At 37.9% G+C, this 27,935-nt stretch overlaps 2 protein-coding genes and 1 pseudogene across 8 annotated transcripts; 2 read left to right on the top strand and 1 right to left on the bottom strand.

The window, feature by feature from the left end:
- Positions 1-1,421: 1,421 nt before the first annotated feature.
- Positions 1,422-3,391, top strand: LOC103719580 (VQ motif-containing protein 20-like). Its single transcript, XM_026809425.2, has one exon. The coding sequence runs from the start codon at positions 1,535-1,537 to the stop codon at positions 2,159-2,161; it is 627 nt and encodes a 208-aa protein (XP_026665226.1). The 5' UTR covers positions 1,422-1,534; the 3' UTR covers positions 2,162-3,391.
- On the bottom strand, positions 3,202-14,379 carry LOC103719567. Of its 7 annotated transcripts, none has more exons than XM_039130139.1 (10): positions 13,890-14,374; positions 13,115-13,349; positions 12,809-12,978; positions 8,495-8,637; positions 8,153-8,330; positions 7,391-7,958; positions 5,638-5,750; positions 4,604-4,847; positions 3,733-3,839; positions 3,202-3,626 (listed from the first exon to the last, which is right to left on the bottom strand). In XM_039130139.1, exons 1-9 carry the CDS (start codon positions 14,078-14,080, stop codon positions 3,765-3,767), a joined length of 1,917 nt encoding a protein of 638 aa, XP_038986067.1. In that variant the 5' UTR covers positions 14,081-14,374; the 3' UTR covers positions 3,202-3,626; positions 3,733-3,764. The 7 variants fall into 7 exon arrangements, with proteins under 7 accessions (XP_038986067.1, XP_008807104.2, XP_026665224.2 ...); XM_008808882.4 differs by lacking the exon at positions 3,733-3,839 and having other exon boundaries at positions 3,331-3,626; positions 13,890-14,175; positions 14,249-14,379; XM_026809423.2 differs by lacking the exon at positions 3,733-3,839 and having other exon boundaries at positions 3,331-3,626; positions 13,890-14,216; positions 14,315-14,335.
- A 6,073-nt stretch (positions 14,380-20,452) lies between these two features.
- LOC103719566 lies at positions 20,453-27,401 on the top strand (annotated as a pseudogene).
- The last annotated feature ends 534 nt before the right edge of the window (positions 27,402-27,935 follow it).

Genomic DNA, 27,935 nt, shown 5'->3' with positions numbered 1-27,935 from the left:
TGTAATATTATCGAGAACTTGTCAAACCGCAGGACTTGGCCATGGTATTCATGTACATGTTATGGCGATACCTAAAGCAGCCCTTTCGTGGATGCATGATGGTGAAGACTTTGACTATTTTCTGCTTTTCTTTTATAAATTTTCTAGATGCTAACGCAGAAAGCTAGAAGTCTTTTTTCTGGCACATATTGTTTCTGTTCTGATACAAAATCTTAGCTTCGACTCCACCAAGCGAGATTCCCAGGATCAAGCGCGCATCGTTTTAATATTCGTCAGGTTCTCCATGCAATGAAGGATTAACCCAAAACAACTTCAACATGCATGGGGTTCACATAAAATATATCTGCTGACCCAAATCTAGCCTAAACTGGCTTCCACTTCACAATTAAAATTCATATTAAACCCACTTTCTTAGTAGATTGGTAAGAAATGCATTGAACTCATGCAAAATTTAAGAATTCGAAATTTTTTATTATTTTTTATTGGATCCAAATAAGTAAAATAGATTCTGATCGATTTAGTTTTGTTTCCATGAGAATGAGCACATCTGTCCAAAACTGTATTTTGCTCTAATTAGCTCCATCCTTCCAGTTTAGACTTGGATCCACGTACATTTGAAACTCCTCTAATCCCTCCTAGTCCTCCCATTTCCAACTAGGTATAACATCATGTTGTCATCCTCTGCATGAAGTACCATCAGAGGAATGGTGCTGCCTTAAACACATGTTTAATGTAGTTCCATGGAGATAAGATGGGAGCAGGCAGCTAGCTTGCAACAAACTCATGCCGTTTCCTAAAACACGCTCTAGTTCTTATTGTCCTAAAAGTCGTATATTCAAATCTGTCATGTTCTCTCATGCCCACCGTGTGACCAAAAAAAAAAAATTATCTTGAGTGTAGTAAATGGTGTTGGTTTTTATTTGGATTCATATCCATTTCCACCTGAACCGCAAATTATATTTTATACGGTGTGCACCAATGTGGCGTTGCACCATGCCAATTAGCTTTTTTTTATTTTATTTTATTTATGAACCAATCACCAATTTGAACATACGATGAATAAAGCTCAAAAGAGAGGAGGAGACAGAGGTGATATGAAGCTTTTACGCAAATGCAACGTTTATCTCTCTCTCTCTAGAATTCTTTTCTCTAGCCTCATACAAAACATCCACGATGCAAACTCCCTTCCGCAAATCCACGAAAGCCCACAACCCTCTCTCCCGCCATCTCCTCCCGCGTCAACATGCACCCCTCTCTCAACGCCCTTCCCCCAACGGCCTTCCCCTACAATCCCTGTAACTTCCCCACCACATCACCCCTTCCCCTTCTTTTTATCAACGGTCAATTTGGCTGGCGCTGGCCCTTCAATCCCCCCCCCCCCCCCCCCAACCCCAAATAAAGCATTCCTTCCAGCTAAAAAAAAAGCACCACCATCTCCTTCCTCCATTAGTATCAACCTTTCTCCTTCCATCCCTCTCTCTCTCTCTCTCTCCATTTCTCTCATCCTTCAATCCTTTTGAATTCTGTTTTCATCATGAGCCCTTCGTCGCGAGAGATCAACGGCTCCCGCCCGGCCCCTCTCAAGATCCACAAGGACACCCAACTCATCCACAAGCAATCCTCCTCCTCCACCGCCACCACCCACCACCGCCACCATCCTGTCATCATCTACACCCACTCCCCCAAGATCATCCACACGCAGGCTCGCGACTTCATGGCCCTTGTCCAGAAGCTCACCGGTCTCTCCCGCTCCACCGATGACGACGACGACGACTCAGCCGCCGCCGCCAACAATCCCCCTCCCGCACCATCCAACATTCCCTGCAAGGACGCCGACACGATCCATGCGGCTAACAACGATCCGTCGCCGTTGTCGGAGAATCGCAGCATCGCGGGGGAGGTCGTCCACCATGTCGGCTGCTCCCCGCTGCCATCTGCCCCGGCCGCCATGTCGCCGCTCGGCTTCGACCCCCTGCCACCTCCTAACCCGTTCCTGTCGGAGATCCCGCTCTTCACACCCAGCTCCTCGGACTTCTTCTGCTCGTCAGGGTCCTTCTATAGGTACCCGGAGTCGGCGCTGTTCTCGCAATCCATTCCAAACATGGGCGGCTCCATCTCGCCTTCCATCATGGACACCATGAAGGCTTTCCCCGACTACTGAGATTGGCAGGAGGCCTGGTTTTCATCCATGGGCAATAATTCTCCTAGTTCAGTTCGTTTGTTTTGGTTGGCTGATCCTATCAGCTCCGAGGAGAGGAATCAGACTCCTTGTAGTTGGAGGTTGATTGGTTCGGGTTGCCTCATTTCCTTTTCTTTTCTTCAACGAAGCGAAGGCTTGCATCTAGTTTCCATTCTCTTTTTCCTGCAATGATACGGACATTGTACTGCGTCTTGCTGGTTTTGCAATCGAGAAATTTGAATGATAAGGCAAACTGGCAGCTAAATATATGGCGTGATCCATACATGCGGACAACTGAAGGTTTCGAAACTCGGCCTTTGGTTAGTTCCTAGCCCTCGAACAAACCAAAATAATTTGGTAAATTTGGTATTAATTTGTTACCATAATGGATCGACAGACTAGGGCCTAGAAGTACGAAGTACTACATCTAGAAGGATATAATTATTTTTATATATATTAATGAACTGCTCAGATCCAGATCAAACTTGATGAGCATATCTGGTCCAGTTTTTAGGAATCAAACCGGAATACGATATGGTTATATTGCGAGCTATTACGGTGACATTCGGAGCCATTACATTGACCTAATTAAACTTTGTGCTGCATCAGCATCGTCGATTCTGAGGCACAAACGCTACCCTACAAACCTTTTAGATTAACATAAATTCAGTCAAACTAACCCAACTTAGCACATGAGACTGCCATCAAAAGTTGTTTACCTTCTCTTACAACGAACAAATTCTCATCTCCTACCCAGAAATCTCTGATGCTCTTGAAAGTCATAACATATGAAGGGAGAACACCCATGGAAACTAATGTACTTACCTGAGGACATGTGAGAGGGTATAGAAGATAATGGAAAGCACTTCTCAGAGCTCCAGTAGCACCAGAAAATTACAATCACAGGTTGCTGCATTTCGAAAAGGTAAGCAACCACCATGAATTGAGGCCATGCATAGTTTTTGAGCAGCCTATAGTAGTAATTGTTTTAATGGCATAAGCTCAAAACGCGAGCTAAAAGATTGTTATGCACAGCAGCAATGAGACAAAAGCTTAATCTGAATACAATCATGTGTATTGAAGACTCGTTTTTTTTTTCCACCTATTTTTTTAATGTCTCCTGCACTGGGGGGGGGGGGGGTGGGTGGATATAAGCAGAAAGAGAAAATCTTATTTATGAACATATGAAACAATTAAAAATACATGACTATATACACGCTCACTTCCTCTTTTTCTCTTCTTTATCTCGTTCAAGTACTACAGGAGCTGCTGGTACGCTGAACCACCACTCTCTTATTCTTCTTGTCCATCTCTCTGTGCTCGCTCTTCTTGGAGGCGAGTTCCTCGTGAATGCTTCCAGAAATATCGTTAAGATTATCAGTTTACCAGGTAGAAAGGCTATCGCCAAGGCCAGTAGAATCAGCACTATTATAGCTCTATCTGTTGCCTATTTACCACACGAATAATCAGTAATGTGTAAGATTATGACATTCATATTCATGTATATAAAGGAAAAACAAGAAGGCAATATCAGAAAGAAGGCATCATTTGACCTGTAGTATTTACAGAGGTTTGCATGCAGGTGTTAGAGACACTCGTTGTCTAATAATCCAACGAAAGCATAAGAATTTATGTTCTGTATGGGCATGTATCCCTGTATCTGATGCCACGTTGAATTTGTTAAATAATTAGGAAACATATGCATTGGACGAAAGATCCAACCAACAGGCTAGTTACCAGATGACAATAACTTTTAGTCAAATGGATAAATCGATCATAAGGAAAACAGTGAGATGGCCCTGAACAGAAAAGAATTGTATTAGATCAATCTAAGCACTATGCGACCAAAAGAAATCAACAAACTTAGTGCTTCACTAATCTAGATAGCGTAAGGTTCATGATCCAGGTTGTTGATAGTGTTACTTGCACGGTAATATCATTCATGACAAAAGAATGAGAGGAAGCAATTGGAGGACAAACTTGAAATTTCCCATATTGATAACTCTATATCTGTAAGCTGCACCAGCTATTCCAAGTACTGCAGGTTCCTCTAATAAATTCAATTTTATATTCCCATACATGTGTGCATCCCCGTGCATTTACATGTTCATAAAGTGATTGACCGATAAGGGACATCTCTCACCTATGAGCTGAACACAATTAGCAAAACATAAAAAGGAAAGAGTGCAACTACCAAGCAACAAGGTGCAAAATGGAAAACTCAGGAAGGACTCAAAGAACATTGGAACTTCCTGGGACTATCATGTGTTATCTAATCAACTTTCTAATGAACCCTTGAATGAATAAGATGAAGTAGGTTATATTGTCTTATCTCCATATACTCATCCAGGCACGCATGCTTGCACAATTAAAAAATATATGTGATGCGAAAGTACCAAAGATAAAAAAGAAAAAGGGACTAACCTGAGAAGGCACAGCCAATAACAAGGCTCGTAACTTCAAAAGAATGACATTCCCATTCTGGACTAGCTCCTCAACTTGAGATATAGCATTTTGAACAGCCAAGAGCTGCTCCATAGTATTCATTGCTGGAGGGGCTGTCACCTTAACATGATTGATTGGCTGGCCTTCATTACATAATCTAGTGAGCAACATGAAGATTGCAATAAAGAGAAGCACCATAACAAGTACATAACCTAGCCATCCCCTGCACCATTCATATTGAAAGTATAATGAAAGCCAATGGCATGAATTAGTATCAATACTTATGTAAAAGAACATACCTAAATAAGCAAAATATTCTACTATGAACCAGCGAAAATCAAAGTTCCATTCATGAAATTAAAGGACATCCTACCTAAGAGCACATCATGACTCTTTCAAGGATGTGAGGACTCAAGTTTTTTCCTTTTTTTTTCTTCAGAAAGAGCTTGAGTATTAATGACATAGTCTTCCCAAGAGTAACAATGGAAGTGTTTCTTTTGGAAAAAACGTCTGATTTGCTAGCTCCCAGTTCATAGTTACAAAACATTGAGAGTACAGGTTTTAGTCTTTCAAATTTTCATCATCTATGATCACTCAACATAATGCCTACCACTGAGCCAACTGACAAGAGCAGCTCTGAAACTCCTCCAATATTATAATGCGTTAAGAGATAGTGCCATTATAACTTCTGTGCTTCCATTCAGCAGTCATTGTTCTTTTTCTTTTTTCTTTCTTTTTTTTCGATAGAACCCCCTATCATACACAATTTGGACATGAAATGTAGTGTAGCTCTGGTTGCTTTGGTGCTAAAGGAACCTTCAGATAACAGATAACAGACTAACCATCTCTATGCTAATAAATAGTATAAAGGTTCTAAATTAGTAAACATGACCACGTGCTTACACACATCATAAGGACAAAAGTGAACAGGTATATAAAAAAGGAGTTTCAGTAGTTACAAGAATGTCATGCACTACTGATAGATTATCTGTGAAAAAGTAGCAGAGCCAAACCTGATAATTATGTAACAAGAAACAGAACAGAATACCAAAGACCTGAGAGGTTCATCCCATGATGCAAAAGAATCAAGGATTTTTCCTAGTTCAATCATAGGATGTAGCAGCTCCTGCAAGTTTAAGGCAATGTGATAAAGCATGTTATATTTACACAAAACAAGAACATTGATGGATTTAATGACAGTTCAATTGACTATATTTGACTAAAGTGATGCCAATAATTCAAATGTGTCATTAACTCATATTCCACATTTCATGGAAAGGAAAAGCAGCATGAACAAACAGAACATGAAACTTATAGTAAAACACCATAACCAATTTGTGACATTCTGCTAGAAATGGATACTGAATACTAAGCTCAAGTGGGTAAATAGATTCAAGCATCAATTTCTCCTCAACACGTTCTTTCTTAAAAGAAAGATTCAAAATTTTGTTAAGAACAATATCACATCATATTCAACCCAAGGTTGTGCTTTGAACTCATGAATTCCTGTAGAAGTAGCTGCCTACTGACACCCAGATCGCCATGATTCTTTTCAAGATTAAGTACGATGAGAAATGGGGATGTCGAGTGAAACACTCATCTAAAAGAAGGTTTGAGAAATGCAGAAGTAATCGAGCATCTTAGAAGGACATGCTGGCAAAAGTCTAGCAATTGATCATTCTACAGATTCATGAGGGCAAACAGTTAGATGTTGTCTATTAGGAATAGATGAATTTATTTAACTACATCTGATGATGCAATAGCAAGAACTTCGATAAGCAACAAAAGATATGGACATCTTCAGGGGTGAACATAAGCAAGATGAGACAAGTTCAGGCATAAGCAAAAGACATGCAGGCAATCAAATATGTGGTAGAGCAAAATATTACTGGACCCAGCACTTAGGTCAGAATTCTGTTGCATATATTAACTCCTGGCATAAAATCCAGCCTGAAGATTGCATAAGTTGAGTGCATGATCTATCTGGCTTGTCAGGCAAAACACTAGAGACTGCATACATGTAGTTTAATTAAAGTGTATAGTTATAAAATAAAAAGGCTGCATATACTTCAAATTTTTACTGGAAAACAATTAAACCAATGATGTAGCAAAATCTAACAGCAATATAACCCATGAATTATTTCCGAAGAAAAAAAAAAGTCTCATCTGTTTATTTTCCTTACCAACGTAAAACTTGCTCGCTCATGTACAAAGATAAAAAGGCTGCCACATACAAAGAAAAGTAAAAAAGGCTACCAAAATCTGGATCCTCCAGGAATTCTTGTTCGAAGACAAACATTTCCAAACTTAATCACTTTGGAGCTTTCCTAGACAAGCACATACCATAAAAGGACCTTTACAACCTGATCCTATCCAAAGTACGACATAAGAAGACATTAAAACAACCTCTATTAACCCCAAAAAAGGGACTCCAATACCCTAAATGACTTTACATGAACCTATTATATTGATAATAATGGCACAAAATACATATGATGCATATGGTCACCTCCAAAGTGTGATTCGGTCAACATCACATCTTCATAGATGCATATGAACATAAAACTAAGAGGTGAAGCTGTAGATCGCGAAAACAATTATATGTAGCCATTTCAACTCATGTCGGATCAGACTAGTGAACTAAAGAACACGATTATTTTACATATCAATTTATGAAGATGATACAGTCATATAACAATAATCAGTTGAAGTAACACAAGGTCACAAGCAATATGTATAAAACAAAATAGATGACATGCATGTTACCTTCATCACCGCCAAATTTGTATCGATCCCGTCTACTTTAACTCCATCAACCGTGGCTTGTGCCCGCTCTACCATTTTGTAATTATCCCGAGACTCACTAACAGCCTTTTCTAAGGAACTCATCTGTCCTACAACTAATTCACCAACAGGAAGTCTTTCGTTGTTAACATATTGTGATTCCACCCCCAGATTTGACAAGACTGCCAAAACAGATATAGAATACATTCCACTTCCTGAACTAGATATGTTAACCTGATCCAACCTTCTAGAAGACACCAAATCAGCTAGAGTTTCTAGTATTAGGTCACCTCCGGGAAGCTGATCACAGAGATTGAGCATCAGAAGTGCCTCACATCGTAAGGGAATTGAAGGAACTAACTCTTGAATAGCTTGTAAACGCAAAATGCCTAGCACAGCCTTAGAAAGTGTTTCTTCCTTCTCAACACCCTTTATTTGGAATTTTCTAATAAACCTATGGGCATAAAGAATTTCTTGCATAACAGCCAGCCAATAGTCCCGACGTGAATGACCAGTAAGCTCTGGAAACTCCATGAACACTGGTTCCGATCTACAAACAAAATTGGAGGCATCAATAGGCAATAATCTTCTTCAAGAGCATTCAACTTTTACCAACATCAAACCCTGCCTGAATCCATTAATTTTCCACCCAGTATCCAAATAAAAAATAGAGAAAAGAAAAAGTAGCGGTAAGGAAGTTAAGAGTGCAACATTGGCAACAGACTGGAAAACAATATGACTTACAAGGACATCGATTTGTACATGACTGCTTTGTCAAAAAGACGTGAACCCCATGGCCCAGTCAACTCAGGCTTGATAATCTGTTTTAAATCATCTGCAAGGTCATATACTTTTGCTTTGTCATAAGTTATAACTCGTAGAGGTTCAAAGTAGAGAGCATGATCTGTCAGTGTTAATCTTCCTGCATTAATAGAGTTTAATAAGCAACCATAGCAGCAAGAGGGCATGACTGTTGCCAAAGCTCTGTGAATTTAAGTACTTAAGAATAAGCAGAGCATTAATCACTGCATGGTTTTTATCATTCACCAAACCCACAAATACAATGTTAGTTAATACAGAACCCACCAGGCCATGTGGAAATTCCTACATGTTCAAGTACCGGTTGGGTGGTCAATGTTCCATCTACATCAAGAATCTTTTCTCCTCTATGTGATCGAAGGCCCGAAAGAAGAGATGATTCTGATTGAGTCTTCATTTTTTTTATTGCTCTGCATAAGGGGGAAAAAATCTAAAATGAGACCCAATTTGCCCTTCATATTTTCAGTTATGAGCTGACACAGCATGTGCATAACTAAAATATCATTAGGAATGAAGAATAAAAGGTCAAGATCCTGTATCTGAGAAATACGACTCGAAGATAGAGCCATAGACTAAAAACATTGCCAGCTTTGTGAAAACACTAAAGTATCAAAACTAAGTTCTTGGAATATTTTACTCATCACCACGTACTCCAATTACTAGAGACCTATTATTAAATACTAGAAAAGAAAGAAGCACACAGTTGTGATACTTACAACATGGAACATCATGCTCGATTCATACGGTCATACCTAAATTTGCCTAATTTATTCATGTTAATTAGTAAGTTAGCCATAATTACGTCACTAGATTCATGCTCGAAGTGAAATGACACAGTGAAACTTTGTTCAAAACCAACATAAGCTATTATAAAGACATCAAAAGTTGGTATATACTTAGTGTCACAGAAGAAATTGCTTCAATTTATCAGGAAGTCACAAAAGACAAAGAAACTAAGATACGATGCCATCAAACCCAATGAAACATTAATAAAAGTAGAGAAGTAGACACCATAAGAGAGTTGGATAATGAGCTGTGCACTCTTGAGCAGGAGGAGGCGGTGCAGTTTGCATCAAGAAGTTAAAATATATTAAAAAGAACCATCCGATACTCAGAAAGGCAAAGCAAGGGAATTAAAAATTAATGACCTTACTTGAGCTTCATTATATGTGTCAAAGCGGGAACTAAGTGAACAGAGCAGTGCCAAGAAGTTGAATGGAGATTCTTGAACATGGAAATTAGAAAGGTTAGGCCAGGAGTGTCCTAATTTAAGTTTTACTAACATTTGAGAAGCATGGAGATGGACCAAAGGAAGGAGTTCCATTCTGTTTTTCACATTCTAACAGCTGCATTACAGTGCCATGGATTTGGTTCCAACTTCTAGATTTTAGTTACCATGCACTCAGTGCATGTATTTTGCTCATGATAGGGAGGTTAGTTGTTATCATCATTTAGAAGAAATACAGGAGAGAGTTGTTACTAACAGTACTGTTATGGATGGCAAATTCTCACTCAAAAAACTCATTCTTTATCAGAGCTAACATTCAGGTCCTACTGTTAAGGGTTGAGCAGGAAAACTTCATTATTTGCAGAAAAAATATAGTAGCTCCTTGGCTTTCATGTGTGAGGCATGAAATTATATCTACCATCTATCTATAATGCTACAGCAATTACGTGATTGAAATTGCACACATTTCAGTGCTTATAAATATATCAGATCTATATCGACATTCATCCGGCCCAGTTGGTGCAACATTTTATGTCTTCCTCCATATATCAGAGAAATAACTTCGTAGACTTTAAAATGATAATCAATATTAATGCAGTTTTTAAGGTTTACCAAGGCCACATGTCCATGGACAGATTGCCATGTTGTTGAAGTATATTTTAGTCCTCAAGGCAGTGGTACCTATCAGAACATAGGGAAAATACAAGAGGAAGAGTTTGAGGGAACCTTATCGCCCGGTACAGAGAAAAGAGGTGGATCAGAGCTTGAAGGACAAGCGAATAGTGTATGAAGAACTTCGTGAAGAAAAGAGAAAATTTGGTTGAAAAATAGCAAAATAAAAAGATGGGCAGTGCTGAAAGTCAGTAATTTGCAATATACTTAGCAAGGAGGCTCACAAACCCAGCAAGTAGCAACATTGATCTTATAATTAAAAAGCAGCAATAGATGTTACAGTCATCGATCACTGGAACCTTTCTCCCCTTTGAGCTCTATTATGGAAAAACTTGGCTTCTCTACCTAAGGAATATAGATGATTTGAGATCTAAATATGTGATGTTTGTTGTTGGCTATGGAAGGATAGTATGCATGGAAGATCATGCTTAACCACATCAATGCCCAAAATGTTCAAATAGCAGGTATGAATTTGCATGCAAGCCTTAAAGAATGCGAGAGAGAATAGAGGTGAAATATTCATAAACAGAAGGTTTTGGTCAAATGCTATGTATCAATATGAAAACAGGGTTGGTTGTGAAAATATCAATCAAGTAACTTCAATGCCATATTCAGTGAAATATCATTAATGGCAGATCCCGAAGTTGGAGAGTTTTGACACTCTCACAAGAGCATGTGGAACATATCATGATGGTTTTTGATTTTTTTTGTGATACTTTGATAAGTTTTTAATCCCAGTGAAAGGGTAGTAGATAACCCAAGCTCAAGTTTTAGTCAACTTGTCTGAAATTTTAATGAGGAACACAACACTTTGTACCTTTTTGGCTAGGTGCATCAAAGAAATCAGGACCTTTTTCCACACTAATATTTCTTGGCTTTGCTTCTGCTTCATCATCATTGTCTTTTCACTGCATTAGCTTTTATCGGCATTCAAAGTATCAACATCACACATTAAAATTGCTTTTCTCGTAAGCAACAAAATATTGCTTATTCGATGTGCCAAAACTATCATAATTGTTGACATCATGGGCTGTCAGATTATGTTATATCAATTTTGTATCTTCCCTTCCTTCCCTACGCTTGTGGGACGACCAAATAGCTATTGAGGCAGATTAGATACAATTACATGGAGGAAAAGCAGAGATGGACCAAGTTACATGCTATAAAAATTAAGGGACAACACAGTTTTTGGTGAAATATGATGAATTTAAGGAAAGGTGGAAGATTATTTGCATAAATTGCAGATGATGGTCTACTGACTAATTATACCTTGAGAAACCACAATTAGTAGAGTGAATGTGTGCTATCACCAACCCAGATAAATTAAGTAGGGATTGTATGTCAAAGGCATTAGATCAACATAAATACTAAATAATGGTATGGACATCAGGGGAGGAATTAGATCACTTTTGTTATCTAATTTTTTTAGCGAGATAGTAAAGAGAGGAAAATGGCAACAATTGGAAGAGACACATGATACACATCTATAAGGACTGAAGCGATACTGCAGCTTCCATAGTGGAATAAATGTTATGCAGCATACCATAAAGTTATTAGAGGGAGATGAAATGATTAAGGAAATTTACAATAATATCTGAGAACTAATCTGGGTTTTACTAACAAGGTTTAATGAAACAGCTATTTTCTTGCTTGTACAAAGTTTTCGTTGAACTGAAAAAGCCATATGTCACAGAGACATGAGAGGTAATCTGAAAGGGCATAGTTCAACAGGTTTCACAAACATTGTTATGGATATGAATAATTAATAGCATCAAAAGTAGTTTTTTTTTCTTTCGAGATGCGATTTTCCACAAGCAATGGACTCATAACAGGGAGCTAGACTGCTGATGCCTGAACAAAGATGTACTGTCAATTAATTGCTGAAGGAAAGGGATGAAACATCAATTTAATAATGGAGAAAAACTTCAAAGAATGGGTGTTACAAGTTTGATAGCCTGAACAAACACCAGTATGATTGTTTACATTGTCTGGGATTACCATGCAGAAATTTGGGGACATGGACAAGCACGTGTCTATAAGATGGCGAAAAGGGATGCTATGTCCAATGAATCAAAAATGTTGGAGCAACATGAAGGGACAGGGTAAGCATAGGAAAATGAGAATACTATGGTGGTTAAAATTGAATACATCAGGGAAAGCATATTACTATAAGAAATCAAGATAACTGGAGGAGAATGTTGGGAATCGTATGAATAGACTTGGGGAATAGCATGAGCAGACACTAGCATAGACTAAGTGACAGTGTTCAAGTGATTAGAAATGGAGTGTTAAGGGAAGCATGTGAATATAACTGGAGAACAGTGCTGGGTATGGTATGTGCACATGCAGGCAGAATTAGATGTTCTTAGAAAGCCCTTGAAAATGCTTGAAGAGGGATGTAGTCCTTCATATGAATAGATTAAAAAAAATTATGCCACCTTTTATAATTTGGAATTTTGGCATAAGTCTGTTTACTGTGGTTCAACTGAGATATTATATATTAAGTTTGGAAAAGGCCCTTAAGTAGTTATCAAGATCTGCCTTCAAAAGTTCTGCTCTAAGACATTTGCGAAACAGATTGTTATGTCACATTGTCAACCTCAGGCATAAACTATTAATAAAACAAGTAGTTAGCAGTATCCTGCTGACAGCATATTGAATGAAATAATGTGAATGATAACCTGTCTAGCGCTCCAAGGTACTTGTCATATATAGCAAAGGAAAGTTGCCCTCCAGTCAAAGTTGTAAGTACGTCAAAAAGATTGAAACAGGTGACTACATCAGCAATGGTGGGGATCGCCGGTGCTATTCTAGAGAAAGCCTCTACCCCAACAGTACTCTCCTTGTCCACCTGTTTTAAAGATGAGAATGATGAACTTAGAACAACCAGTCACACTAGCATTTGCAAGCTATATCATCTGATTACAAAATAAGGGAATAATAATTCCAATAAAATTTATGTGTACGGGTCTCTATGAATTATCTACCTTGACTAAAGTCTGGCTTGCAGCAGCAGGAGCTTCCCAAGCTAACATCATATCAAACGTCACTCGGCGAAAGTTCTTATCAGCCAGGTGGTCTGCGCCTTGAGTATAGAGAGCAAGTGCTCGAAAACAACAGTACTCCAATAAATTTCTTGCATAATTTGAGGGGTGTTTTATGGACTCAGATGCCTCTTTATCAAAGTTATGCTGAAGCTCGTCCATTGAAACTTCAAGAATTCTGAACCATAGCAAGCGCGGAAGCAAAAGATTTGTGCAGCAGAGACAGCAATCCCATTACAATAATGAACATTTACTGAATCATCTAACACTCTCAAAATTTGAGGACAAGTGCACGAAGGCCCGCTACACTGCCTAGTAATTAGTGACTGACCCAAAGATGAATCATATTGATACTACCGAGCTTTCCGAACGGTATATTCTGATGAGGTATTAATGATTTACTCCTAACACTTTGTACCAAAACTAGTGACTGGATGACTAGAAACCCTTAGAAGTCTCATCTTGACAAAATTTATCCGAAATAATACAAAAAAATCCCATTTTCAAGTCCAATTTCAGTGGCACCATCCCGATTTCCTTTTTTATCATAAACAATAAGACGGGATTGAACCGATAAGCTGAACACTAAAAAAATCATGAATATTTCTGCAATATGTTGTATTTGTTGGAAAAAATTTCGAAGCTCTAACTAAACAGAAGTAGAATTCCGCTTCAGTTCGAAGTAAAATCGAATCACGGGGAGAAAGCAACGTTATACCGTGAGCAACGGCCGACGATGACATTGGCCATCGGGGAGAGCTCGGCAATCCACTTGCGCTTGCCGGACGGGGAGCGGCCCATCTCCTCGAACTCCTCGTCGAAGGAGCTCCGGCGGCTGAGCGCCCACTTGAACGCCCCGTCCTTCACCAGCCCTTCCAACACGTTCCGGGTTTTACTCATCATCGCCATCTCCACCACCTCTCCGAGACCTCCAAATTTCCCAATTCCAATGCGTCAGCCGCTGGGATTTCGCTCTCTTATCGCCCCCCCGACGAAAGCCCAACCTAAATCCTTCTCGGCTAAGATATCCATCTGGGCTAAAAGCCTAAAAGGTAAAAGATTTCTTGGATTACTAACCAGCAGAAGAGTTCCTGGTTCTTGTACCAGGATTTGGAGGAGAAGACGGAGTCGAAGGAAGATTACAAGGAAAGAAACGAGCAGGGGAAAGGGGGATGGCGCCCAGCGGTGACGCGAAGCAGGGGTGAACGAAGCAATCGTTTTTTACTCCTCTTTTCTTTTTCTTTTTTTTTTTTGCTTAAAAATAAAAAAATAAAAAAGAAGGAAGAAGAGAAGCCTGATCAGTATAGCAACCCCTACTCGGCTCCCTTCCACCAGCAAATATTCGATGTGGATAGAAATTTTTGCTTATACTCTTTCCGACCCGTGGGTCATCCTACATGTGAGTAGACCATCCTAACGCCATCTCAACTGCTAACTGGATCAGATAGCGTTTTTCAATGAATATGTTCAGACGAAAAGCATTCGATCCTCAATATTTAATTGATGCTCGCACGTTTCGAATCTTAATAACACTGGTAAAAATAAAATTCCGTTCTAACTGTACCATCATTTTTTGGCTTCCGGACGAGGAGGCACAAATGAAGAGATTGTGATCTTCTTACCTCTCAGGGCTCGTTTGGTTCGCGGAAGTATTTTCCCTCCTAGGAATATGATTCCTTGGGAATCATATTCCTAGGAAGAGGATACCTAGGAAAGTATTTTTGGCATGTTTGGTTAACCATGGGAAAGTGACAAATTTCCAAAGTGCTTATGTTTGGTTGACCATCCACTTTCTTAGAAAAGTTATGTATAATTCCTATTATGCCCTTAATAAAAATTAGGTCTTTAATAGCCCTCTTTAATGCTTCTTTAATGCTGAAGGGTCTTTTTGGGAAAAAATAAAAAAGGAGTGATTTCCACCTCATGGGAAAGTAACTTTCCCATGAAATGTGGAAATCATATTCCCATGGGAATACAACTTTTCCATCTCTCTCCTTTGAAACTCCAACCAAACAAGAGGCATTTCATTACTTTTCGGTTGACCACACTTTCTCCTCTCTTTTTCCTGCGAACCAAACGAGCCCTCAGTGAACTGTTGGTAGAGAGGCCTCGGTTGCCTGGGCTATACAGCACGCTTGGTCGGGGGGGTTTGATTGGAAGCACAAATCTTGGCACGTGAGATGCGCATAGTGGATTTGATCTGGTGGTTGTTAACATAAAGATGGGTTGTGTGCTGGAAAGAGAAGTCATTAAAGCACTGGAGTTGTTTTTTAGAAAACTAAGCCATTGTATATTAGGTTCAGGCCCTTCAGGGATGAGTTGGAAATGAGAACTCCATAAAATTGACAAAAGCCTACCTTAGTTCTTGGAGAAATTATATCTGATATCGTGTGCACCACGTGGTTATGTACGCACCCAATTATAATTACTTATTTCTATACCAATGCACTAAAATAAACACTTAATGATTGGGACCCATAGGAACAAGCCGCATGATGCGCAATCAATATAAGATATAATTTCTTCTAGTCGGTGTAGGTTTGTCTAATTATTGCTCGTAATTTTTTATTGAAGGTGCTTGGTTGGATACTTAAGCCTTATGTTGCTTCCTCTGAAGTAGACATCTTATGTTGGTCTTCACTTTAATCGCTCTTAGAGCTAAATATAAGCTAATAAATTAGTTATTTTGGAACGGGGATGGTTGGAAAGAGAAAATCCGATATAGAGAACTTCATCAACCTCCAAACCATTGGCTTCAGACCTCGAGAACATTCAAACCATGACTTCCTGTCAAACAAAGACGGCTGCTAATTGCTGAAGTTCACAGTTTTCATCTTTGTCTGGAATCTTTATTTGTGTTAGCATTGCACGGCTGTGACTATAGAATAGTTAAATCTAACTCTTAAAAGCCAATTATTCCAAACATCAGTTGAAAAAATGTTGATGGTTGAAATTTTTCTCCAGAGAACTAGCGTAGGAGGAAACTTGACGACATAGGGTGAGGGAGGGACGACAAGTAAAAATATTAATCTTAAATATTTAAAATAGCCAGTGGTTAAGATTGAACTTGGCAAGGAGCAGCTGGACTTGGGTAGGTATTTATCTTAAAGCCTCAGCCAACTCAATCAATGAGCCCAGAAAAGCCTCTACTGGGAAAAAAACACTGCTACCCGACGTCTCCACGCTTTGTCCTACTAGTTATAATGCACGTTAAATGCCCATGGCTGTCAAAGAATTCCGGACGTAGGCTAAATTTAAAGATTTTTTTTCTTTCAAAAGTTATATAAGATTTAAACATGTATTAGGTGCTAATTGGTCCTCTATAATATTCATAAGATTTATTTGCTACATTACATCTTAATCTAAATAAGTATTTTTTGCGCCGGATATATTATACTATCTTTGAATTATTACATCAATGAGATTCTATGCTTTTCTAAAATATTCGAAAGCCGAGCAAGAGCCATAGAAATGGAAGTTCGTCGTCACCCAATCCTCTTCACTATCACTTTCCCATAAAAATGTAGGTTAGCAATCATATACATGCAATTCTATACTATACCGATATATGGAGATATGAAACCGACCATATGATTGACTATGGCATAATCTCTCTCAAAAAAAATATGCGAGGCACGCAGGGTATATATAGCAGATACCAAACTTTCTCATGCAATAAGTTTTTTTTTTTTTTTTTTTTTAATACATCTGGATCCAAAGACCTCAAATAAAAACAAAAAGAGCTAAGTTCCAAAAAATTATTCCGGCAACATCAACATCAACTATAGCTTTTAGGTCTTCGAGCATAAATGACATGGAAATCAAAATCATCTTGAAGGCCTCTGCCAGTTTCTCTGCAGGTTAGTTTGCTTCTCTAAACACATGGGAGGCTCTGAAAAAAGTCTAGTAATTCAGCACATCGAAAGATATATGAAAGAAGAGGGTGCAACGTTGATGTAAAATCTCCCCCAAGCTGCTCCCAGTTGCCAGGCTCTTCCAGCACAGCATAAATGACACATCTGTGAAACCTCCAACAATTTTTACCGTCCTTCCGATATAACAATCCATGACCTCAACAAAATGGTTAGCCAAAATGTATTATATGGTTCCCGATCGTATAAGTATCTAAATCTATCCAGCAAATAATCGATTGAGACTAAACACACGCCTTTATGGATCCTTACATACTTTTTTGTTTAAAATCCTAACGTCTTTGTCAGGCTAAGGGTTTAAATCTATTCAAATCTATTCACAAACACCACGATTGGCCAAGTGATCGCTCCAATGAATCTGCTGCAGTGTCCTCTAGTCCACATAAGTTATGGTCGGTCTGCTCTGAATCATTTGAACAATCCAGAATCTCACACCCAAAATAGCTAGCCAGAAAGTATTATATGGGTTTCTTATCCTATATAGATATGAGATCTACCAACAAATAATCAATGTAGACTAAACACACGCCTGCCATGGATCCTTGGACATGAGCATCAAAATTAACCAACAAATTATTATTAATCAATAATTTATTATTATTTTAATTCATCGAACTATTACCATTCCAACAATGCTAGAATATTTTTTTTTCAATAGAAGTTTAACACGATTTAAGAAACTAATTTAATGTTATTATAAGAAATTGAAATTTGAAAAATATAGCCGTGATTCGTGTTCTTTCCTGACCTTATCTCTAGGCTTGTTACGGAAGAAAAGTGAATCAATTAATTAATAGGCTGTTGGCCCAAAGATGGACAAGTGCCTGCATGAAAAAAAATCTAAACTATCATTCAGGATAAATCAGACGGATAAAATAAACAATTCCGGTCGACCTTTTGCATACAAAGTGTTTATGTGTCTTGCTTCCTGGTCTTTCTTTTTTTATTATTTCTTTTAGAATATCATTATTTCCACTATTAATGAGTGCCCGGAAGCTAACCTAGCTAGCTGTCGTCCATTTCAAATGAACCCGCGAATCACCTCTCGGTCGTCGAGATTTTTTGACTCGGGTAAAAAGATTAGGGTCATGAGATGGACGGTGAGATTTTTTTGACTTGGTGATAAGAGGGGGAGAGAGGATTTATCGCCGGAGGGGACCGAAAATGCCGCCCGGCGAATGCGGATTTGATCTTCTGGAGCAAATAAATGGAATAAAAATAAGATTCGAGCTCCTCGTGTGCATTGGATTCTCGGTAACGGCGAATGAGATGCAACCTGACTCACGCGCGCTCTGCCCCTCGCATGAAAACAACCTCATCGATCGCCAAATTACTAAAAACCACGGCACATTTGAACATTTTTACCACGTAGGCCAATGGATCTTGATTATCCTAGTGACAAGATTGAAGGCATCTAGATTGTATTTTTCTTGATTTCTTAAGAAAATGATACCAAAAGAGTTAGAAATTAACTTTCCTTTTCTGCACTTATGCAATCAAAATGCATTTCACAATAAAAAAATGTAGTTATCCATTCCCATTCCTTATTAAATTGAAGAAAATAATAATAAAATAAATGGTTCTATGAATACTATAGGGGATCAAGTAGAGCTTCATGTAATAAAAAAAAGAAATGGGATAGCACTTAGATAGACAAATATAGGATTACACAATAATAGTTATAAAACAAATACATATCATGGACCAATATATATTGCCTAAAGTTTGTAGGTCTAAATTGAATTCACACATGCAAAATATATAACTTCGAGAACATTTATACTCATCCATATTATGGATTATTCATTCTATTTTGAGTTTATTTACATCTACTTGATGGACTAGTTTACAATCACCTTTTTTTTCTCATATATTAACGTTCTTTCCATTTTTATTATTAATTACAAGTATTTCAAGAATTGGGAATAGCATGATTTGATTAACAATATAGTAGAATGGAAATATAATACAACTATTATTAAAAATGTTCCGAAGAGCAAAAAGGTATAGAATAACTTGTTTCCTGTGGGAGAGATGATTAGAAGCAAAGCTAAACAAAAAATAAAGATCTACTGAAAAAAATCTTGAGCATATGGTGCTAAAAATATAGGATACATGTAACTCACTAAAGAATTGAATTTGATATTAGTATTGCATTGTTTTTTTCATCTAGCAACAAAATATTCAAAAATGAAATAGATTTATCCCAAACTACCTTTTGTTACCCAATTGTTTTTACATATCCCATATAAGATATATTGCATGCATATTCAAGTCCAGCATGCATTAAACATGTTAAATGGTTGGCTAAGTGTTGCATCCGAGTTATTCTTGTCATAACCAATATTTATAAAGAGTTTTTCATTTATATATAGTATTACTTTGAACATTAAAGTGATTGTACATGAAGAATGTCCGGTTACGACTCTAGAAATTGAATCTCACAGCAATCATCAAATAAATTATTAGCAAATTGGGAATGGAATATAAATGTTATTTTGGTGATAGATACCAAAAACTTCTGGTAATTTATATTATGCTTTTAATAAATAATTAACTTAAATTAATTAAAAAATATTTTCAATATATATATATATTAGTTTTTCTTTTTTTATGATGATCTTAACATTAATCAGTTAGGATATTCACATATAATTCTATCATATGTCGATATCCATCTAAAATTTTGTATCTCAAGGCTAAATAAAAAGCACAACAAAATATACAAAGTTTTTGCTCCCACAAAAAGATGGAAATTAAATACTTGCTTAATTTTTTAAACTAAAATTTTTATTATCAATATTTTTTACTACTATTACGGTCATGATATTTGGATATATTATATGCATCTAAAATCAAGTTGAATTTCAGCATTTTCAAAAAGAATCAAAATCATGATAAAAGAAAAGATAACTAAATATATGGTGATGCATTTCATACAAACTAAATATATTGCGATGCATTTCATACATTGTCATGCAATTATCATAATTGACTAATAATCAAGTTGAACTAGTATAGTAAAGCATTTATGAATCAAATATTTACAAGATTATTTGTTAGTTGTCAGTGTTTAACTTCATTTCAGATTTTTTTTTGTGAATTATCGTAAAGACAGTGTACTTTTCAGTTGATCCATGTAGCTTGCAGGAAAAAAATTAGTTTGCTGCGTTGCTTACGATCAAATAAAATACTGAAAAGCAAAATATATAAAATAAGAAGAAAATTTGCAAACGTCCTGAATGGCTTAAATGTAATTCAACTCAAACACCGGCCGTTTTAGAAGACAACCCGCATCGGAACACCCGTCCGAAGGGGCCTTCGCTTCCTCTCTGCGCCTCTCATATAAGCAACCCCATCGACCTCCATTTTCTTCCCCTCCCTCTTCCTCCCTCTTCTTCGTCAAACCCAATCAAGAACAGCCAGCCCGAACCATGGAGGAAATGTTCGATCCGTCCCTCGTGGAAGAGTCCTCATCGCCACTGCCGCCGCTCCGGCGAAGGACCCCGACCACGGCTGGCAGAAGGTCACCTACGCCAAGCGCCAGAGGCGCTCGCAGAACGCCGTTGATCCCAACTCCACCGCCTCAACGGCATCCCCCACGCTGGCGATCGTTCCCACGTCTTCGCCTCCGTCGAGCAGAAGGCGCTGGAGAGGCGCCGCGCCCTCGAGTCTGCAAACGCCGCCGCCGCCGAGGCCGTAGCCGCCGCCCCTAGATCGAGGCCCGCCGCTGCAGCGTCCGACGACGAGGACGATGATAGCGGCGCGGAGCCCCCCGCGGGGACAGGAGAACGGGGAGGCGGCCAAGAAGCTCAAGCAGAAGAAGCCCAAGAAACCGAAGGTCACGGTCCAGGACGCGGCCTCCAAGATCGACGCCGGAGATCTTGGCGCGTTTCTGGTGGAAGTGTTGGTGAGAATCTGATTAGGTTTTGGGACCGAATTCTCCGTCTATTGCTGTGAATATGAAAACTTTGGAATGAATTAATCTTTTTTTCCCCTTTTCAGGCTTCCTATGAATCGCAACAGGATATTCAGCTCATGCGGTTCGCCGATTACTTCGCGCGATCATTTGCCCCTGTCAGCGGATCGCAATTCCCATGGTCCAAGATGTTCAAGGAGTCCCCTTTTCCAAGATCGTTGATGTGAGTTCACTCTGCTTCTTGTGGCATGAATTTTGATTAATAATAGTAATAATAATAATATTAATATTATTATTGTTATTATATATATTCTTAAGAAGATTATGGTGTAAAATATTTCACTTTGTCTATAAAATACCGTGCTTGCTTTTGTTTGATGATTACTTAAAAATGACATGCATCATGAATAGTCGATTTGAAATAGGAAACATATTGACATAATTGATCTTTGAATTCCTGAGAAACTGAGATTTCATTTGTGCTAGATTTCTTGTGAATGGTTTTATATAATTGACGTAATTGATCTTTATATTTCTCAAATATGCTGGAATTATTATTCAACATGCATATACCTTTGATGAAGTGGAATCATTCTGATCTCAGTTTTGGATTTGTGGTTCGTGAATTACCACACATCTGGGGAGATCTCTAGCTAAGTATATGAATTATGTTGACTATATCACATTACATACATTTGTTGTGATCCAAGTCATTGTAGTTAGCTTTCTCTTTGAGACAGGGGTTGATGGATCTGTTCAAAATGATTGAACTTAATGCCCACATGGAGCAACTGAGCAAGAAATATTCAAGTGCCTTTCTTTAAGAGAAAAGTAACATGGCTTTATGGGAAATTTTTATGCATCTATTTGGTGCATACATTGGGATCTTGCTCCCAACTGTCAACTAGATCATTGGCAGACATATTTGATCTGCATATTTTCGTGTATTTTAAGTTCACCTTGTTTGGAAATTTAAATGCCTGCTTAATGTTTATTTTTTTCTCAAGGACACGAAGATAAGTACTTTATTGTTTGGGGGCTAAATGGCTGCATGCAGTTTGATCTCACTGAGAAGAGAGCCTTGTATAGGCTGAACTCAGAAGAAACTTGCAATTGTTTCAGTTGTTGCTTATGGATTTGGTGGCAGGCTACTTTTAATGATCTGATGTGTCACATGCAAAAATATGAGCTTGGGTGTGAGATTCTTACACCAGTTTTAGGAGCCAGACAACATTATGTTGCTTAATTTATTGATACAATTGTTAATGTGAAGTGAAATATTTATCTTTGATTGTATAACACTGTGCTCAAGTAAAATAATCTAGTTGTTGCCCAAGCTAGATGTGGTGGCATCTGGTGCAAATGATAACTAAATCCAGTCTTAGTGGACCATTTACAACCATGTTCAGGAGGTCCGAATGTTGTTGATGATGGTTGGCCTGGTTTGACTATAATGTTTGTTGAATGGACAAAGTAATCTCTGAGCTTCTCTAAATGCTTATTTTCCTCTTCTTGTTTGTCTTTTGTTCGTCACACATGTTTACTAGAGTCGCAACTACCAAAGTGAAATAACTTATCATCTCTGATTGTAATCAGACAATGGTCATGGATACCATATATGAATTGTTATGACCTTGATCCCATGGTTGTTGAACTCTGACCAATTTAAGGTAAGGTTGACCAATTATGGAAGTCACACTATAGTTTTCTTGACTTATGTGCTTGCAGCATAAATGTCTCTTTGATTGGGCATGGTTGACCAGCTCTGTTTAGCTTTGACATTTGTTGATTCTAACTAAGCATGAATTTGCATATGGAAGTATTCTAGGCCAACTAATGCTCTAATGGCTAAAGGGATGAGTCAAGATTCTATTATGGCTTTTTGCATGCAAGACAATGATAATTAATACAGGACAAAAAATCCAATGACATTGACGTAAGGTGATATTAAGTGTGGGAGTTTTATCAAAGGCTGCCCAAGGGACTTTATCAGAAAGAGATATACTTGTTCTACTTTATTTATAATCTTCTCTAATTTCCTATATTTATTTATTATCTTCTCAATTGTCATGTCTCTCTCTCTCTTCATATTCAGTTATGTGCCTTCTCTTTTACCATGTTTATATCTTCATCAACAATATGTCTTTTGTTTCTAATTGCATGTAGCTGTCTGAACTATGTTAACATGCTCTTGATAACTCTTCACTTGTTGTTATTATTCACTTTTAGGTTATAGTTAACAAGATTCCAAAACTATATTATCTGTATGAAGGAGCTGTTAGCTTCTTATTCAGTTTGAACCAGAAATCTAATCACTTTCATTTATCTGGAACAGATTCCTCTGTGCCACATATCTGAATCTGTTTATAAAACATCAGTTGATTGGATTTCCCAGAAATCCGCTGATGCTCTTGGCGATTTTGTTTGTGGTGTCTGGATGCCATCCTTGCTGATCTGACAAGTCATCAAGCAGCTGCTAAAGGGTCAAAAAAATCTGCTCAACAGTCTCCAGCAAAGGCTCAGGTAACATTTAACCACAGTTTCCAGATTCTGCATGTCATTTATGGAATGTGCTGGTATCATGGCTAGAAGAGCTAAATGAGGTTTAGTAAAATTAAAAATGATGTAAAGATAGTAAGCATCTTAAACTATATATCAAGAAGTTCTTTGTTGATGATGGAAAACAATAAGTGAGATGAATATAACAAGCTGAGAAGGTGAAAATTGATTTCAATTTGTCAAATATGCAAAATGGCTTATTCACAAATTTTCCACTCTTTTTTTATGTCAAAGTTTCCTAACTTCCACTCTTGATATCTTGCTTCAAAACTTTTCCATTTCTTGTGGCTCTTTGTTTCCCTATATTTTGCTACAAGGAACAACTTTTGGGCACCTGCGGCCATCTTATTAATAAGATTGAAAAAAGTTTTATCTGATGCATGTAATCTGTGTGAAACAGACATGGGAGTTTACTGTTAGTTGAAGTGATAAGTTGGCCAAAAGAAAGTAAATAAATGTTATGCATTAAAATTTAGAGGTCTAAATGCTAAGACATTAATCACTTTAATTAAAAATAGAAACAGAGTGCTAGATGTAGCATCCCAAAAGTGGACACTGACCAATAATCATCCTTCTAGTTTTTCTGTCCTCTTCAGAACATATATTTAATATAGAGTTGCATAATATGATCCTGCAACCAAATTTTCTATTTTCCCATATTCCTTTTCTTTCTTGCCTGTTTTCTCCTCTCTCTCTATTTTGATCTTTTCTTTTTTCATCTAAAAATTCTTTGATTCTTCTCCTTTTATTAAAGTTTCTTTATGAACCAATAGGTTCTTCTTCTTTTCGTGTCTTCTGAGAAATGAGAGGGGCTTGTTTGTTTCTGGATTTTTCTTTTGCATATATTTCCTTGGCTGTGGGTCAGAACCTCCCATTCTTTCGCCACGAATCCTTTATTTTCTGGGCACATCTAGCAACCATCTGAGGTTTGCTTAAGGAGCATCATGGAAATCATCCTCATTTCCCATCGCTGCTTGTATGCGGTATGTAATTGATTTACAGAAAGAGGCTATGAAAGCAAGTTCAGCTTAGTGCTCGGTATACTAAAATTGCCATCCACATAAAGCTATTCTAAACATTTTTTTTAATCATACCATAAAACTTAACTGGCAAGGTGTAGCTCATTTTCATTTGTTTTTTTTTTTGGGTATGAAGTCCAATTTAGCATTCAGTATGCTTTCAAATTTCATCCATATAAAGTTATTATAAATATAAATTTTATTTAAAAAAATCTTATGGATAAGGTAGACCACAGGGCACGCTGTGTACTTTATTATTACCATAACACTGTTTTTTACCTTCTGTACCAAGTAATTGGACATGGCCTGATTCCTAGAGTATGGTAAGCAAAGTTCTCATGTTAGTCAAATTATATATAACTCTTTTTGCCTTGGAGTTTATTAGCTCAGCTATAACTTAGGTGGATGTTTGGAAAGGTAGCGGCATGTCTGAAGACTGCCTTTTTATTTGAATTTTTGGTTGTGGTTTTGTTCATACTGTTAAACAGTTCAGCAAGCTCTTAGGTGCATGGTTGTACATATTAGAGAGAAATATACATTAGATACTTTTTGACAACAGAAATTTAATCTGCAATTACAGTGGTGGAGTTTTTGAATTTAACTTATGCCATGAATTTCCTCAAATTTTCCTTCATACACCTATGATATAAAACATTTTAGATTTTCAAAATCTAGTAAAAATTGAACTCACTTATTTTTTGTGGAAAAATTGCTGATAAATAACTAGTTAGTATTTCATTCACATCATTCTGTATTACAACCATACCAACTGCAGGTCGCAATATTTGTTGTTCTAGCAATTGACGTTAAGACGGAAGCCTGACTACTGATAAACCTTTTACCAAGACTAAGAGAGAACCCAAATATCAGGGGACAGAGAAACTCCCAGTTATAGTTTGGGCAATTGCTCAGGTAACTTGTTTATTGTCCTTTTCCCTTGTTTGTCTGAAGGAAACAAGTTGTCATCATCATCTGCTGTCCATATAAACTGATAATATTTTTTTTTAATTTTGTAAACAGGCATCTCAGGGAGATTCTGCCATAGGGGATGTATTTATGGCACATTACCTGTTGCCTCTGATTTGCGGAAAAATTAAGCGGGAATCCACAATCTAGGGACTTGGTTCTGCAGTTGGTTGAAAGGTTGGCCTCAGGAAAAAATGTAGTGACATATCTGCCATCTTCACGTTCTTGGGCCTACTATCCTCATTTGCATTTTCTGTGCAGAATTTTATCAGGGCCAAAAGCTCGACCTATCCTATTGAATGTGCTGTCAGAAAGGGGGAAGTCTAATACCACCCGCTGCGCTTGATTTGCTGATGCGAGCTGCATTTCCTTCTCCAAATGCTCGAGTCAAGTATGTTTTTCTAGGACAAAGCTTTGCCCTTCTTGGTTCCACAGAGCTGGAGTCAAGCATTTTTGATAAACACATACCTTGTGCAGGCCACAGAGAGGTTTGAGGTGGTGTATCCTGCTCTTAAGGAGCTGGCTCTTGCAGTTCTCCTGGGACTAAAAGTACAAAACAAGCAGCACAAACAGCTTTTTGCCTACTGCTGTCAAAGCAATGCAAGAAAGTATGGAAATTACTGTATTGCATTATTAGATATGTTTCTTTTTTTCATGTTTTATATCTTATTTCTCTGATTTGTAGTGATGATAGCTTAAATTGTACATTTCTTTGCAGACAATCCGGAACTAACAAGAGAAGCTACTGATATTTTTATCTGTGTTTGGCTCAAATGCTGACTGTTACAAGCAGTGGGGTGAGTGATTCTATTCCAACTTTGAACTTTCTTTCAATAATATTAAATTGTTCTAAGTAACCCTTATGATTATTGCTTAATCTGGTGTCCATGTTATCTAAATAATAATTTCAGGAAAAACTTCACTCGGAGAACATGGATGCAAGTGTTGCTATTCTTCGAAAATTGTCTAACGAGTGGAAGGATTATTCAACAAAACTCTCTCCTGGTGATGCTCTGCGGGAGACACTGAAGCACCTAAGGGCAAAGGTAAGCAACTTGATGGATGGGCAGTCAAATGCTAGATTTTCGTTTTTGTTAAACTTTTTTCTTTGTTTTTTTTAATTTTTTTGCACCATGGCATTGCAAATATATTGCGACTTTGAAATTAGTATGCAGTCGTTCAGCGTCAAATGTTTCAATGCTATCTCATTTTTCTTAGAGGTACATGTGTTTTTTGCCATACAGAATGAGGAAGCCCTATCTGGTGATGTGGATTTCCACCAAGCAAGCAACAATCAAAGATGCAGACAAATATTGCAAGGTGATCTTGGGAAGGTTCACACGTGGCTCTAGCTGCTTAAAGGGTGGTCTTTGTGTGCTCTTGCTTGGAGTTGCAATTAGTTTTGCTGGTCTCCCCAAACATGGACTCCTGGAACTGGAATAAGATCCATGCAACATTTGGTTCCCTTCAATCTTCTGGTAATAAAATAATGCCTAATTAAACCTGATTCGACCACCAGTCAGAGAAACAGTTCAGGAAATTGGATCCTAATCAGCAGTGTTCATTTGCTTTATTTTTTCATTCTTGGAAAAGTGTTCCAAGGAATACCTGTTAGAAATGATAAGTTGTTGAGAGACTTAATGGAGGTTTAGGTATTTCTTTAAGAGTAATTTTTTTATGTTTCTTTTTGCAGTGAAGAATGAAGCATAGTTTTGTTTTGATTTTAATTGCTGCTGCTGGATTCATGAATCCTTTGATGCATGTCTAGATTTGTGCCTTTTGTACCTGATGTAGTGGTACGATTATTCTCTATTGCCTTTTCCCAGTGTTCCCAAGCACGGATCATGATTTACTGCTTAATTATACGGACTAGCACTGATCATGCTTACTGCTTAATTACACCGGGATGAATTCCAGGAGCGAGCATGCATGCATATCAAATTTGCCGACGCTATCAGTTGGAATACCGTTTGATGGACTATAGGGCATGCCTATTCTGCTTCAGGGACATGGTAACTGAGAGGTCGCAGGGGTTCATGAAAACTTGACAATGTGCATCCTTTGCAGGCGATAGTGACATCGGCACCCAGTTCTTCTGCCGCTGTGGGGAATCGCGGGGCATATAACAAGGGAATAGGCCACTCAGCAGAATGCTTTTTTTGGGTGGGGCGATGCAGCACTACTAAGATTCAGCAGAATGTTTAATTTGGCTCTCTATTACACAAGACACCACTTATTTATCCTCCAGGCTTTACTGAACCAAACGTGTAATATGATGCGTCTCAAGCATGGATTGTTTATGTCTTAATATTGTTTATTTCATGAGACCTTATCAAAACAGGTATTGTGCTGAAAATGAGCTGCCTGCA

This window comes from Phoenix dactylifera, chromosome 9 (assembly GCF_009389715.1).
Source record: "Phoenix dactylifera cultivar Barhee BC4 chromosome 9, palm_55x_up_171113_PBpolish2nd_filt_p, whole genome shotgun sequence".
In the NCBI taxonomy this organism is placed as follows: Eukaryota; Viridiplantae; Streptophyta; class Magnoliopsida; order Arecales; family Arecaceae; genus Phoenix; species Phoenix dactylifera.
The sequence above is the reverse complement of the archived record's forward strand: the minus strand, read 5'-3'. Positions and strand labels throughout refer to the sequence as shown.